Source organism: Phyllostomus hastatus, unplaced genomic scaffold (genome assembly GCF_019186645.2).
Source record: "Phyllostomus hastatus isolate PE091 unplaced genomic scaffold, TTU_PhHast_1.1 phas_contig_524, whole genome shotgun sequence".
Lineage (NCBI taxonomy): Eukaryota > Metazoa > Chordata > Mammalia > Chiroptera > Phyllostomidae > Phyllostomus > Phyllostomus hastatus.
Window position 1 is genome coordinate 15,545,411 of NW_025333900.1, and position 15,482 is coordinate 15,560,892.

At 33.4% G+C, this 15,482-nt stretch overlaps 2 protein-coding genes across 5 annotated transcripts in view; both read left to right on the forward strand.

Moving 5' to 3' along the window:
- The window catches only part of ZNF644 (zinc finger protein 644), a 96,624-nt gene that overhangs the window by 60,229 nt on the left and 20,913 nt on the right, over nucleotides 1-15,482 (forward strand). The gene's annotated exons all lie outside the window — the stretch shown is intronic.
- On the forward strand, nucleotides 649-15,477 carry LOC123823955 (zinc finger protein 644). Its single transcript, XM_045847025.1, has 3 exons — nucleotides 649-1,746; nucleotides 12,605-15,380; nucleotides 15,446-15,477. Exons 2-3 carry the CDS (start codon nucleotides 12,635-12,637, stop codon nucleotides 15,475-15,477), a joined length of 2,778 nt encoding a protein of 925 aa, XP_045702981.1. The 5' UTR covers nucleotides 649-1,746; nucleotides 12,605-12,634.

Genomic DNA, 15,482 nt, shown 5'->3' on the forward strand with positions numbered 1-15,482 from the left:
ATTTTCTTTACTTTTTAATTCTAAAGATTTGAGGCTGTATATCTTACTTCACCATTTTAGTTACTTATAACATTTTAACTCACTTTTAAAAAGATTTCCTTCTAATCAGTGTCCACTACTCTAACTTCCCATGTTAAAGTCTATTTGGGACCTTAATTCCCAATTTCCCATGTTATTAAATATTATGTACTACTCGTTTTGTAAGAATTCATTTTGAACAATTATCCACAGTTATTAGATTTAATTACATGTTTTAGTGATTTAATTGTTCATTAATTTTATTGATCCTTATGTCTTCGATTTAAATATATTCTCTCTGTGCCTGAGTGTTTCACTGAATAATTCTTTCATCTGTTGATGGTAACTTTTTGGAATTTTTGCTTGTTCAAAAATGTCTATGTTTTGTTGTTATACTTGAATGCTAGTTTTAGCTAGTTATAGAATTCTGGGTTGAAAACTTTTCACATCTTGCAGCATGGTAACTGGCCACAATTATAAGAATGTGAGGAAACAGACATTCTTATATTGGAGGTAGACATGCATTTTATTAGAATTTGGGGAAATTATTTGGAAATGTACATTAAACTGAAAAATACACTTACAGCTTTAAAGAACCTATGTTGAAATAAAACACTACTATAAGGCTGCCTGTATAAGGATATTTATTGTTGCATATGTATACTATAATCTTATTTCTGTAAAGATAAACACAGAACAAATGTGCACATACACAAATGCACAAAAAGTAAAAGGATACATGTGACTATGACTTTGGTCATTGCAGTGGCAGAGTGTGGAAAAAGTATGAATAAGAAAAAAGGGAAGAATACACATGGGTATTACATTGGTAATTGAAGTGGGCGAGAGTGGAAAAAGTGGAGGAGACTGCAACAAATATGTTAGTTCTACTTCCGTAATTTTTTCAGGCAGATTTGGTTTTAAAAATTCATTTTCCCTCAGAAGTTTGACAACACAGCTGATGATGAATTGTGTATGCTTGTTCCTTTGTTTCTTTGTAGGTACTCTAGTTTTTGTTTTGTTTTCTGAAAATGAGTAGAATTCTTTTTTATTCCTAGAGTTCTGAAATTTCCCCAGGACTTGCCTGGTGACATGTTTTTTTCTTCATTCTGTTGAGCATTCATTGAGCCCCATTAATCTGAAGTTTTCTGTGTTTTTTGAGCTATGATTTTTTTTTCTGTTGTGTCCTCCTTTCCCCTGGTTTCTTCTTCTATAATTCCTACATGGAATAATGTATGGATTTAGACTTTGTGTCCCCTAACTTTTCTCTTGTTTTTTTAGCCCCTTCTTGCCCTTTAAAAACACCTGTGTTCTGGCGGGGGGACTATCCCATTTTCTCAGCTGTATCTACTCTGCTCTTCTACTTACTTATTGAGGGTTGTTTTTGTTTTCTTGGAGGGTTTTGTTTTTTTTTTTTAGAACTTTTTTATTTTAAAGTTCTTTGTCAGCTTCCCACTGAAAGCATATGATACTTTTTTTTTTATTTAAACCATAGTAGTTTTAGAATCTGAGGATATTATGTATGTTGAATGTATTTACTTACTCTTTTTATTCTAGCGACTAACCTTATAATGTTAAGAAATAAATTATAATTTTAGTCACTATCAATAACAATATGTAGCCTCATTGTTGTATAAAATAATAAATATTATACTTAACACACTAATTTTAGCCATTTTCAGATCCCCACACACTAAACCTTATGGAAAATTTTTTCTGAAATCTTAGGTAAGTGGTAACTTTGAGAAGCTGTGTGTCCTCACATTTAAATATTATATTGGGTTGGCCAAAAAGTGTGTTTGGTATTTTCCATAAAATAAAAGACACATTTTTCATTTTCACCAATAACTATTGATTTGGGTGTTTTGAGTATTTCAGCTATCTCCTGCTATTGCGTTCTAGTGGATAGAGGCCAGGGGTGCTGCCAAACATCTTCCAATGCATAAGACAGCCTCACAGGAAAGAGGTATTGGGCCAAAATGTCAATAGTACCAAGAAATTTTGCAACCATGTTTGATCAGTCGCAGCACCTCCTCCTATACTATACAACTCTTTTTTTTCCCATTTCAGTTGTGTTTTTATCCTTCTGGAAATAATAAAGCATAATACACCAAAAATATTATGTATTTTCTTCCATCTTTAATATTTAAATGGCTGCACAAAAAATTCACCACTTTTGATAATTTTTTTAATTCATGCTGATATGACAGGTGTCACAATACAATCTAACAAAATTGTTTAGAATGAAGTTAAAGACAACTAAGCACTATTAGAGCTGGAAAAAAACTAAACAAACTTTTTGGCCAACCCAATATAATATGTGTCTGTATAGAATCTATAGTCAAAATAATTCTACTCCAGACTCTGTGAAGTTATTACTCCATTGACTTACCATTTAGTTTTGACAGGATATGCTATGCTAATTTATATTGTGTATAAAAGCTGTTTTTAGTTTTCTTGTTTGTTTATTTGAAATTGTCATTCCTTTCTTTCCAGCAGTCCCTGTCAGCAACTGTTGTAGTTTATGGTTTTATCCACCTTCGTATGTCTCTCTTGTAGTCCATTTGCTTTGATTTCTTTGGCATGTTACAGTAGAGGAAAAATGAATTCATATCCTTGATAGACCCTAAGGAATTGGAAACTCTTAAATCCTGAGTGGCTACTTCATGTCCTTTTTCTGTCTTTTTTAAAAATAAAGGATTTTATTTATTTATTTTTATAGAAAGGGGAAGGGAGGGAGAAAGGGAAAGAATCATCAATGTGTGAGAGAAACATTGATTGGCTGCCTCCTGCCTACCCCCAACTGGGGACGCAGCTACTAACCCAGGCATGTGCCTGACTGGGAATCGAACCGGCTACCTTTCAGTTTGCAGGCTGGCACTCACTCCACTGAGCCACACCAGCCAAGGCTCATGTCCTTTTTCTTTGGAGGACTGGGTCAAGCACTGTAATTCCCCTGTTTGTTGCTGTATTAAATATTACTTCACTGAAGCTCTGCTTTATCCCCACAAGAGTGTTATATTATTCTAGCCCAAGAAACTCTTAAGATATGTTTCTTCTTCTGACTCTTCAGTTTCTTACCATTTATCCAGTTTATTATACCCTGGGAGTAGCACAAAGTCCCAGGTATTTCCTCTTAGAATAAATTTCTGCTTATAAGGGCCTCTGCCACGAGGATCAGTGCACAAAATCCCTGTCATCACTCAATAAATGAAATAAGTTAATGGCAAGTGTCATAGGGAATTAACATTTAATGAGTAATTACTGAATGCCAGGCTCTGTGCTACATTTTTTATGTACGTTTTATTTAGTCCTCACAGTCCAAAAGTATGTTTTATCCTTATTTTACTGACAAAGCCAAGGAAGTTTAAATAAAGTGAAGTAATTCTGTCCCAAGCTAGAAGTTGCAGAGCCAGTTTTCAAACCCAGGCATTTCTACCTCCAAAGAGTCTCCTGGTACTGAAGTATAAAATTTAGCCCAAACCCTCTCTTTTCTGCGAGGCTTTTCTTAGCCATGGTGCCTTCCACCTCTTCTCAACTATAGAATGTGTGATTAGTATGACTCAGTACATAATGCATTACTTTTTGATAGAAGTTTTGCATACATATGGATCCTATATGGTCTTCTGCAGTTAGATACCAGTACAGTGATTAGAAAACAAACAAAAAACAGCAATACCATTTGATTAGTGTTAAGAATGAAATTTTTCTGAAATTATCTCAACTTTAAATGTGCTTTAGTTACCTTTTATAAAACAGTAATGCAGTATTGATAACATTTTAGTTTTATGGATTGGGTAAATTTGTGAACATGCATTCTGTAGGTCTCTTATGCTTCAAAATTGCTATCTCTTCATTCTCTCTTCATATGAATAAACCTGAAAGAAATTCTTCTAAATCAAGGAAGAAAATCTGTTCCTTGAATAGAGCTTTACATTTGATAATAAGTATTTGCATTTTCTAAATACTATGTAGTATCTTCTGTAACATTTTGGTGAAATTTTGTAATTATTAAAATTCACAATAAAAATGTTGCTTTTATAAATGAAACTACAAAATTGAACATGTAATAAGTAAAAACTTGTTAGCAACTCAAGTGCTAAATCAGAGAAAAAGCAGTGACTGCGTACTCTATATTAAGGAAAGCAAATATTTTTTAATTTAATTTTTTACCATCCTAAGTGAACATAATTGTAGAGTAGTGGTTACTTTGGAATATTTTCTTAGAAGATAATTGGATTTCAGGGGGCTGATTTTAGAGAAAGGAAAAAAATTGAGTAAATGATAATGTCAGTAAGAGAGTTAACATTTACTAAAAATATTGTTATATAGAAAATAAAATTTCTGCCTTGACCATTGTGGCTCAGTCGGTTGGGCGTTGTCCTGCAAAGTGCTAGATCACCAGTTTGATTCTGATTTCCAGTCTGGGCACATGTCTGAGTTGCTGGTTTGGTCTTGGTCTGGGCATGTGCAAGAGGCAGCCAATCAATGTTTCTCTCACACATTGATATTTCCCTTATTCTCTTTCTTCTTCTCTTCATTTCTAAAAATAAACAAATAAAATCTTCTTAAAAAATGAATAAAATTTCTGGTTTTGTTTTGTGCTAGTTTTTAATGATATTGTCACAGTTTCCCATCTACATATACATAAATTTGAATTTATAGAGTTTAAATGTGTATAATACAAATAAAAGGTTTAGTACTCATTACAGATTATTACAGAATTAAAGATTTGTTTTTACATTCTGAACCCTTTCTATAAAATGGTCATAATTCAGTAAAATAAATTACTCTGTGGGTATAATAATCTTCCAAGTTTACTTTCCATTTTAGACTATAAACAATTTTGTATTTTCTAAATGTAATTAATAGTGATTGACAAATTAATGCAATCTTTATAATGAGTTTTACTTTAACTATTAAAATATATAAAAGTTTAAAATATATATATATATATATATAGTTGAATATGTGAAGTTTTGAATTTGGAATTATTTCAGAACACCAAAACAAGGAAAATTGTTTTAGTATTTTAAGAAATAGCATAACATTTGTTATATTCCAGGCACTCTATTAAGGAACAGATTATCTCTTCAACTGTTGTAAGGAACTTCTTGGAAGCCCTAATTGTTTGCATTTACAGTTATACCACTAAATTTGAAGTACACTCTCTAATGGACCTTAATCCTGTGTAATCATACATGGTTGGAGCAGAAGTTTCATCAGCAATACTAAGAGTATTCTTATCTTTTAAGTTCTTAAACAGATTTCTAGCCTTTCTTGAATGATAACCATTAGGCAGATAGACATCTGACACTGAAGTTGATTCTGCACTTAAAAGCTTCGTTTGTCACATTCTCTTCTCTTTTGCTGATTATTGACAAATAAATAGGCACAATATTTTAAAGCACTTTTTATATTTTTACTTTTTTAAATGTTTATTTCTTTTATTCAGTTACATTTATTTATTTATATTTTATTGTGGCACAATGTTTTTTAATGGTGGAATTCTGTTCGCCCTTCTGAATTATTTCAACTTTAAAGCAGTTCATTCTGTATGCACACAAGGTCTGTCCAGAAAAAGTCCAGCTATTGTTAATATAAAAAAAAGGTTTGTATGACATCCATGTAACCTGGCAGCCAAGGAGAGTGGACTGGAATGCACATGCTGAACAATGATGACTTCACTGTACTAGTCATTGGGGGTGGTAGACACCATTGAGTGAGCATGTGTACTATGTGGCCACTGCATTCAGAATGACTAAGTAGAGCAATGAATCTGCATCAAATTTTGCATTAAGCTTGAAATTCCTCCATGAAAACTATTCAGATGATTCAGAAGGCCACAGCTATGGGCACCTGGTGATTGGCAGCTTCATCACAACAACGTGCCTACTCATGTATCACATCTCATGCAAGTTTTTTTGTGAAGCATTAAATCACCCAGGTGATTCAGCCCCCTACAGCCTAGATTTGGTGCCCTGCAACTTCTGGCTTTTCCCAAGATTTAAAACCACCTTTGAAAGGGAAGAGATTTCAGGCCATCAATGAGATTCATGAAAATACAATGGGTAGCTGACAGTGACTAGGAGAACTCTGTGAGGTCCCTAGGTACTTATTTTGAAGGGGACTGAGGCATCATTGTCCTGTGTACAGTGTTTCTTGTATGTTTTATATTCTTCAATAAATGTCTCTATTTTACACTTTCTGGAGAGACCTTGTATATAATATTTATCTTACCACTTTTGGTATTTTTTATTATCTCTTTTCACTTCAAATACAATTTTATGTTTTGTCTCCCTCAGACTTTTTTTTAGAGAGAGGGTAAGGGAGGGAGAAGGACGGGGAGAGAAACATCTATGTGCGAGAGAAACATCTATTGGTTGCCTCTCACATGCCTCCAACCTGGGACCTGGCCTGCAACCCAGGCATGTGCCCAGACCAGGAATCAAATCAGCGACCTTGCAGTTTGAGATATGATGCCCAACCCACTGAGCAATGCCAGTCAGGGCCCCCCTTGGAGTTTTAACGTATTTCTTCTGCACTTATTGGACATGGGTTAATACTTTTAAAATATCTCAAAACTAAGCACAAAGAGCAAATTCATTATAGACTGAAAAACAAAAGACTAAAAGTAACATAACAATTCATGGTATTTAATGAATACCATGATACCACTAAGTCTGTTGGTGGAGGACAAAGTTGACGCACTAGTTCTGGAGTATGAAATTGACGTGTTAATTCCATGATTGTGGCTGAAAGTTTGATTGATTTGGAAAACGTATAAAGAAGTTACCACTTACTTTAATTTTTTTTTAAAGCATGACTCGTTCTGGTTAGAGCAATGTGTATATGTGCATCATTTATCCTATTAAAACTGAGATCATCACTTACCTTGTTTTGTCTATATGGAAGCATAAACAACCCAACAAGCAGCCATTTTATGCTGAATTTTACTTAGCATGCTTCTTTGGTTGCAACTGTAATTTGTCTTGACTCTTTCAATTGCACAATTGTTCATTAGGAATTAACCTTTGATTAGTGAATATCCATATTCTTTTTATTGCTGTTGCTTCTCATATTTATTTTTCCAGATTGTTAAAGATATATGCCTCTGTAGTCTCCCTCCTCGCTTTTCTGTTTTCCTCCTTGTAGTTACCTGCTTCGGTTTACCACACAGCAGCTCCTAGAGATATGTCAGATTAGTATTTAGTATACTTTGCAGTTAGGATAACTTTGTGTTACTAGGTGCTTATGATCTAGGACCTCAGTGTTCATAACATCTTTCTATTAAATAATGAAGATTATACATAGTATGAGGAACAAAACTATTCAAGTGCAATGTAATTTGGTGGTAGGTGGTAAAATCATGTAGATCATTACTTTATCATGGCAGTGCCATGAGCTATTTGCAAGAAGCATTATGTACCCAATATATTTTATTTTTTCTTTATTTTTGTGCTTATGATCGATGTATTTTTTGGATGTTCAAACTCTGTGACAAATTTTTGGGGGGTATTACCAATAGAAAAGACCTTTGACTGTACATAATGCACATTAGCTCTGTGGCCTCAGTGTGTTAGTCATTTGTTCAAGAAACAGCTTACCAACATACTACAAGTTAACTAAAGGATTATTTCAGGTAATTTTGAATTTAGAGAATGTTTTTAAAGTCCAGTAGTGTATTTAATTCTGTTTTTAGCTCATTTCAAATGGTATTAAATGTTAATAATGTAATAAGCAAACATTAAACATATATACTAGTTGTGAGGAGGAAGGACGTTAAAATCATTTTATCCAATCTCCAGTGCCATATTCCCTTCTACATTGTTCCTGACAAATAGTTCAACATGCTGAGCCATTCAGTTCACCACCCTTTGCAATGTTGAATTATTCACGTTTAACCTAGTTTTTCTTCTTGGGATGAAATCTATATCTTTATGACTCAAACACATTGATTGTGTATTTTTCTTTTGCTTTGGAAAGCTTTAAACATTTGAAGATTGTTAATTGTATTGACTATTTATTAGGCTAAACATACCAGGTTTTCTTTTTATTTCATTATGTGGCATGTTGGAATTCTTTTGAATGTTCTGTATCTTTTTAGTGTTTCCTCTCAACATGACATCCAGAGTAAGATACTGCCTGGATGATATGGATATATAGTATACTCTTTTTCACTTGCACTGTTAACTAGATGAGATTTGGGTATATATGTTTGTATATTGTGTATATATAGGCCTGAATACTACAGTAATCTTAGATGTAGCATTTCAGTTAATTAATATTTGTCTTGCAGTTAGAATGACAGTTGTGAATGGTTTTCTCTTCTTAACCCAATTGCATATATGACTAACTGAAGTCATCATGTGTTCTCAAGGATAATTTAAATGAACAACATAGGGTTTGTGAAAATTTGACAGATCCTAACTGTAACTCAGCTAGTGGGCAATGTGATAATTTATTTAGGGCTGTGTAATGTAGTTATTAATGAACTAATGTAGAACAAGGCCAAATTGTACTATATTTTTATGTGAAATTATACTGAATGACAAAGGTTGGCATGTGCAGTAAGTACCCACAAAATATTAACCTACTTGCAATAAATACAATTACATACAGTTAATGTACATAAAAGAATGAAATTAAGCTGATTTTCTATCAAAAAGTTATTCATGAACAGAAAGTGGGCAGCATAGATTTGATGACAGGCAGATTGTATATAATCTGAATTACTGAGTGACCTAGGAAGCTTGCTCAGAGGGATTACAGAATAATTATGTTAATATGCAATTATCACCTCATTTCTTCTGTAGTAACCTCAAGATGTAGTGTAGTGAGGGTGTTATAGCAAGTGCTGATAGTTTGCAAAAATACTGATGTTTGAGATTTCTGAGACAATAAATCTAGCTTGAGGCATATAAGTGATGATCTGTCATCTTGAAGACAGATCTGACCTTTGTACTTTTTTTTTAATGCTCACAGTATATAACTACAGGCAGTTACAGCTGTAGAACTCATTATGATTTTCTAGAAAGTGAAATATGTTTTATGTAGATTTAAAATTCCATTTGCAGCTTTTTATAAAGTGTGTTAATTTTCCACAAGAACATTTTAAAATTCAATTAAAAGAAAAATTCTGTGGTTATGATTATATGAAGGACATAGTAATGTCTAAACATTTTATAAAAATATCCTAATTGATATAGCTAATTCATTGAAATTTAGGGATTCCAAGCAATATAACATTTGTTTGCTTTTTAATTTATTAGTTTCCCTTTTTTTTAAACTTAATAAATAATGCCTTTTTTCAAATATGCTCCCTACTTGGTTATATTAACATGAAATAGTGTTGGTGGCTCTGTTATATATATTTGACTGTATAAAGATACTTGGAAAAGCTATATGAGACAGTGTGAAATTAGCCTACAGTTCAAATGCTTTCTTGCCTAGATGCCATATAATCACCCATGACTGTAGAGAGATTATTTTTGATGTAAGAATTCTAGGTCCATTATTCAGTGCAGGATATTTTGTTGACCCATCTTTGTGTCCTGTGTCTCGATGCAACAGCTAAGAGTCTTGAATACTATTAAAAATGTATTTTGAACCTTTTCCAGTTAAAATACATTCTGAAATTTAAAACAGGAAATTTTTTTATTTTTGCTAAAATACCATCTTAGCCAATTTCTTATAGCCTGTTTTTTAACTGATGATTTTTAATATGCATGTGCTAATAAGAAAATATTCAGAAAAACAGTAACTTCTCTGTTTTTGAGTAGAGCTAACATTAAATGTTTGGGGGCAAGTAAGGCATATTTCATTGTGTAGTTGTGAAGGAAAATTTTGATTGTTAAAGACTTCATTTTATTTTTTAATCTTTTTTTTTTTGCTAGATGCATTTTGTAGAGGAAAGACCCTTATTATGCATATATATTCTTGTTATGTTTTTGAGCAAAAACAGTTTGGTATCTTCAGAATGTGAACTTTCCTAAAGCTCTCAGAAAGCCATTCTGGTAATGAGGATGCAGTCTCCAAGCCGTCATGATCATAGTTTGTCACCCTGCTGTTCAGGGGTTACCAATGAAGTTGCTTTAAATGGGAAGCGTCTGTTCTATCTCTGAACCTCTAACACCAGAACAGATGGGTAGAACATGGAACATGGAAGGTTTTACCTCTGAGGTGGTAACAGTGAAGCCACTCATTAACACTGAATTTACCACTTCGTTAGCAACGTTGCTTCCTGTTGAGAAAAGCTAATACAGGCTTTCAAATTGACTTGAGCATATATTTGTCTACCTCTGATTATAATAAGTAGGAACAGAAAGTGTCTTGCAGTGTAGTTTTTAAAAATTTCTGTCATTCATTTCACATTTATGTGAGATTATTCCTGTCTGGGCATTTTTGTTTTTATACCAAACTTAATGAGAAGTATCAGGAATGAATAATAGTGTTTGCATCAGTGTTTGCTTTTCTTTTCACTGACATTTGCACACTCTTTCCTAACACATGTTTATGTGCTGCCCATTTTTAACTTCTGTGTATGTGATGAAGAGATTCCTGCTGGGTGCTGCATTAGCACCATTTTGGGGTGATATCATTGAGTATGATCTTATTGGAAGTCTATTTTTATTAGTTTGGAAGTTTGCCAACCTCAGAACAGAATTCTAAGACCTATGAGGGGCAGAAAAATGATTGTTGGTGTAAATAGTAATACCAAAGAAAGATATTTGTAATGTATGTTGCATCAAAGAACATATCTGCTAATAAGATAAGATCATATTTATAAGTGTTTGTTCCAAGCTGAGAAATAAGAAAGTAATTAGAAACAACTTTTTTACTCTCAAATTAGACTTAATGCTTTCCAAAGCATGTAATTGGTAACCTAGAAGATATTAGAAACAATACACTTTATTGAAAATGTTTAATTTCTAACTATTGGATTGTAAACTCCTGCTGTCCTAAAATGGATTATTCATTAGACAAATTTCAAATACCATAAAAGTAGAAGGCTTTGTTCTGAGAGCAGAAAATTAGTCTCTCTTGTTTATAACTGTATACTTAATAATAGAGCATTGCTTGGCACATAGTAAAGGCTCAGTAAACATTTGGAGAGTGAGCAAACTGTACTTACTACTCTGTTAGAAAAGGAAAAGGAATATGGAATTTTATGCTGGCACTTCAAATAATTAATACTTAGGGTTGTCAAATAGTAGGTTCTTTAAATTGTACTTGAGGCTTATTGGATATTTTGAATGCCTTGCCCTAATAGGTAAGTCAAGAAATCAGGACCATGATGGAATTTGCATTATTTGAATGGGAAATCCAGATTTCATAGGAAAAAAACTGTTTCTTCCTATACTTTAGGACTATTTGTTTTGATTTTGCGGTTGTGTTTTATTCATTCAACACTTTATTCCTTTATTCAACAAATATTGCCTGAGCACCTATGCCAAGTGCTGTGTTAGGTTCTAGGGATATGAAGATCACTAGGTCATGGTTTCTGCCTTCCAAGATCTTACATTCTTCCAAAGAGAGGCAATTCCTGTACAGTGTGGCCATTTTTTAAGAGCAGGGTAAGAACAGAGTGCAAGGAAAATCTTCATAACCATGTAATTATAACCATGATGTATATGTGTGTACATGTATCTCCGAAACTTTTAGCAGTCTTTTGAAAAGTGTTCTGTCTTCTCATAAAGTTTAAATATATTGTCAAAAATACCTAGAAAAAAATTTTATCTACATTTTAATATAAAGTAACCTAAAAACATGACATATTTATGATGTTTCAGAGTAAAAAGTTTTAGGCTATTACTGTAGACTGTCAGGTGATAAATGGGATAACTGCATTTAGGGAATGCCTAGAATTTGGGGGCTCAAGTTATGGAAGTTTAAAGTTAGATGTAAAACATTCATGTTAACTTCACTAATTTAGAACTAAGAGTAATTTACATAAGAAATGAATGAAACTGTGAATAAAACATTTTTTGAATTAGGAGAATTTTAGGAGAATGTAAAATATTGAGAGCAAAGCAGTCTTAAATTTTTATATAGTTAAAAATGTTACATACATTAGCCACTGATACTGATAGCAAGTAAGTTTCTTTACCAAATGGTGTGGTGTTACCTTCTTCCAGGAATGAACTTTTAAGTGACAAAACTTACTTCTCTGCAATGTTTAACAATTTACATTATTCTCTATTAGAGTGACTACCCTTAAATCTACTTAAGCGAGATAATTTTATTTTTATTAGCCATCTATATATGAGATTTTAAAGTTTTTTCTTCATCCGTGGCATATTTATTTATATTATATGTGTCTCTGTGTATCTCTTTATGTTGCTTTTTCTTAGGGGTTTGTGTGTACATATGGTTCTGAGTTGTTGCCAAGCACAAAGAAAAATTAATCTTTGAGACATTTAAAGTTTTTTAGTTGTTTTAAGTTTCTTTATTCTTAGGAAATTATAAGCATCTCAATAGAAAGAGTATAATTAAGCTGATAAAAATGTGTACTTCCAACTCTCCATACATTCTAATAGTATTCTTTCTTTCATGCAAATCTAAATTTTTTTTTTCCATTTTCTAGACTAAATGTGTTAAATGGCTTGCGAACAATATGGACGATTTGAAGATAAACACCGATATTACTGGTGCTAAAGAAGAACTCCTAGATGACAGCAATTTTATCTCAGATAAAGAAAGTAGAGTTCATAAACCAAAAGATTGTCAGACATTTCAGAATAGTAATACATTCACTCTGCCTGAAGAACTGTCAAAGGACAAATCTGAAAAAGCCTTAAGTGGAGGCCAGTCTACTGTATTTATACATGCTGGTGCTCCTACTGTTTCTAGTGAAAACTTTATCTTGCCTCAAGGAGCTGCTGTTAATGGACCAGTTTCACACTCCTCCTTAACTAAGACTTCCAATATGAATAAAGGCAGTGTTTCATTAACCTCTGGACAGCCTGTGGATCAGCCAACAACAGACTCTTGTTCAACTTCGAAAGTGGCAGCTGATCTACAGCTGTGTACACCACAGAAAGCAAGTCAACACCAAGTTTTGTTTTTGTTATCAGATGTAGCACATGCTAAGAATCCACCCCATTCCATTAAAAAACTACCTACCTCTGCTTCCATTGGTTGTGACATTCAGAATTCAGTAGGGAGTAGTGTAAAGTCAGATAGCACTTTAATAAATCAAGTAGAGGTGGGTGAGGATAGTGAAGATTTATTGGTAAAAGATGATTGTGTCGATACATTAACAGGCATTTCCTCAGGTACAGATGAATTTAGGTCAGAAAATGATACAAACTGGGACCCCCAAAAGGAATTCATTCAGTTTCTTATAACTAATGAAGAGACAGTGGATAAAGCTCCAGTTCATTCTAAAGTAGGTCTAGAAAAAAAGAGAAAGCGAAAAATGGATGTAAGCAAGATAACTCGTTATACTGAGGATTGTTTAAGTGATTCTAATTGTATACCCAATAAATCAAAGATGCTAGAAGTAGACTTTCTGGAACAGAATGAAGAACTGCAAGCAATAGATTCACAGAAATATGCATTATCAAAAGTGAAGCCTGAATCAACTGATGAAGACTTGGAGTCTGTGGATGCTTTTCAACATATAATTTATAATCCAGATAAGTGTGGAGAAGACAGTTCCCCTGTTCATACTAGCACTTTTCTTTCAAATACCTTAAAAAAAAAATGTGAAGAAAGTGATTCTGAGTCACCCGCTACTTTCAGCACCGAAGAGCCATCATTCTACCCCTGTACAAAGTGCAATGTGAATTTTAGGGAGAAAAAGCACCTCCACAGGCATATGATGTATCATTTAGATGGGAATAGTCACTTTCGCCATCTTAATGTCCCAAGGCCATATGCTTGTAGGGAATGTGGGCGGACATTTAGAGATCGAAACTCACTTCTAAAGCATATGATTATTCATCAAGAAAGAAGGCAGAAATTGATGGAGGAAATTCGTGAGTTGAAAGAACTTCAGGATGAAGGAAGAAGTGCACGATTACAGTGCCCTCAGTGTGTGTTTGGTACCAATTGCCCTAAAACATTTGTGCAACATGCTAAAACCCATGAAAAAGATAAAAGGTACTACTGCTGTGAGGAGTGTAACTTCATGGCAGTAACAGAAAATGAATTGGAATGTCATCGAGGAATTGCCCATGGAGCAGTGGTAAAATGCCCTATTGTCAGTTCTGATGTTGCCCAGAGAAAAACGCAAAAAAAGTCTTTCATGAAAGACTCTGTTACAGGATCATCCAAAAAATCAGCTACCTACATATGTAAAATGTGTCCTTTTACTACATCAGCCAGAAGTATTTTGAAAAAACACATAGAGTACTTGCATTCATCATCATGCATTGATTCATTTGGCAGTGCTCTTGGACTTAGTAAAAAAAAAGGTAACATCCTTGAAGAACCTCTGGGTAATGATAGCACTAAACCATTAATTAAGCAACAGTCAACAACATTTCCAAAGAACTCTGCTGTAAAACAAGATGTAAAGCGAACATATGGATCATCCTCACAATCAAATAATTTTTCAAAATTCCATAAGCGGCCACACAGAATACAGAAAGCTCGGAAAAGCATTGCCCAGTCAGGTGTTGTAAATGTGTGCAATCAAAACAATTCTCATAAGACTGTAATGATTAAAAGTGGCATTGACCAAAAAGCAAAGTATTTCCATCAAGCAACAAAAGAAAAATCTAATTCCAAGGCAAATAGCAACTATTTATATAGACACAAATATGCAAACTACAGGATGATCAAAAAATCAGATGAATCATATCCTCTACATTTCAAGAAAGAAGAAGCTGATTCATTAAGTTCTGTACATCTGTTTTCATCATCAAGTAATTCTCACACCAATAGTTTTATTTTAGACTCTCACAACTCTGACACCAAAAGGCCAGAAAGCTTCAGAGACCACAGACGTGTATCTATAAAGAGAGTGGTTAAGGAATCTAAGAAGGAAAATTCTGCTGGAGGAGAAGACTTGGATAGCTATCCAGATTTCTTGCATAAAATGACTGTTGTTGTCTTGCAGAAACTTAATTCTGCTGAAAAGAAAGACAGCTATGAAACAGAAGATGAAAGTTCCTGGGATAATGTTGAACTAAGTGACTACACTACACAGGCTATAGAAGATGAAACATACAATGATATTAATCAAGAACATGTAAACTTATTCCCTTTATTTAAAAGCAAAGTGGAAGGTGAAGAGCCTGGAGAAAATACTACCCTTAGTTATGATCAAAATGATGGCTTTTATTTTGAATATTATGAAGATGCTGGAACTAATAACTTTTTGCATGACATACATGATCCTCAGCATTTAGAAAGTACAGAAACTTCATTGACAAAGCATAGTTCTGTTTTTCATTGGACTGATTTGTCTCTTGAGAAGAAATCATGTCCTTACTGCCCAGCAACATTTGAAACAG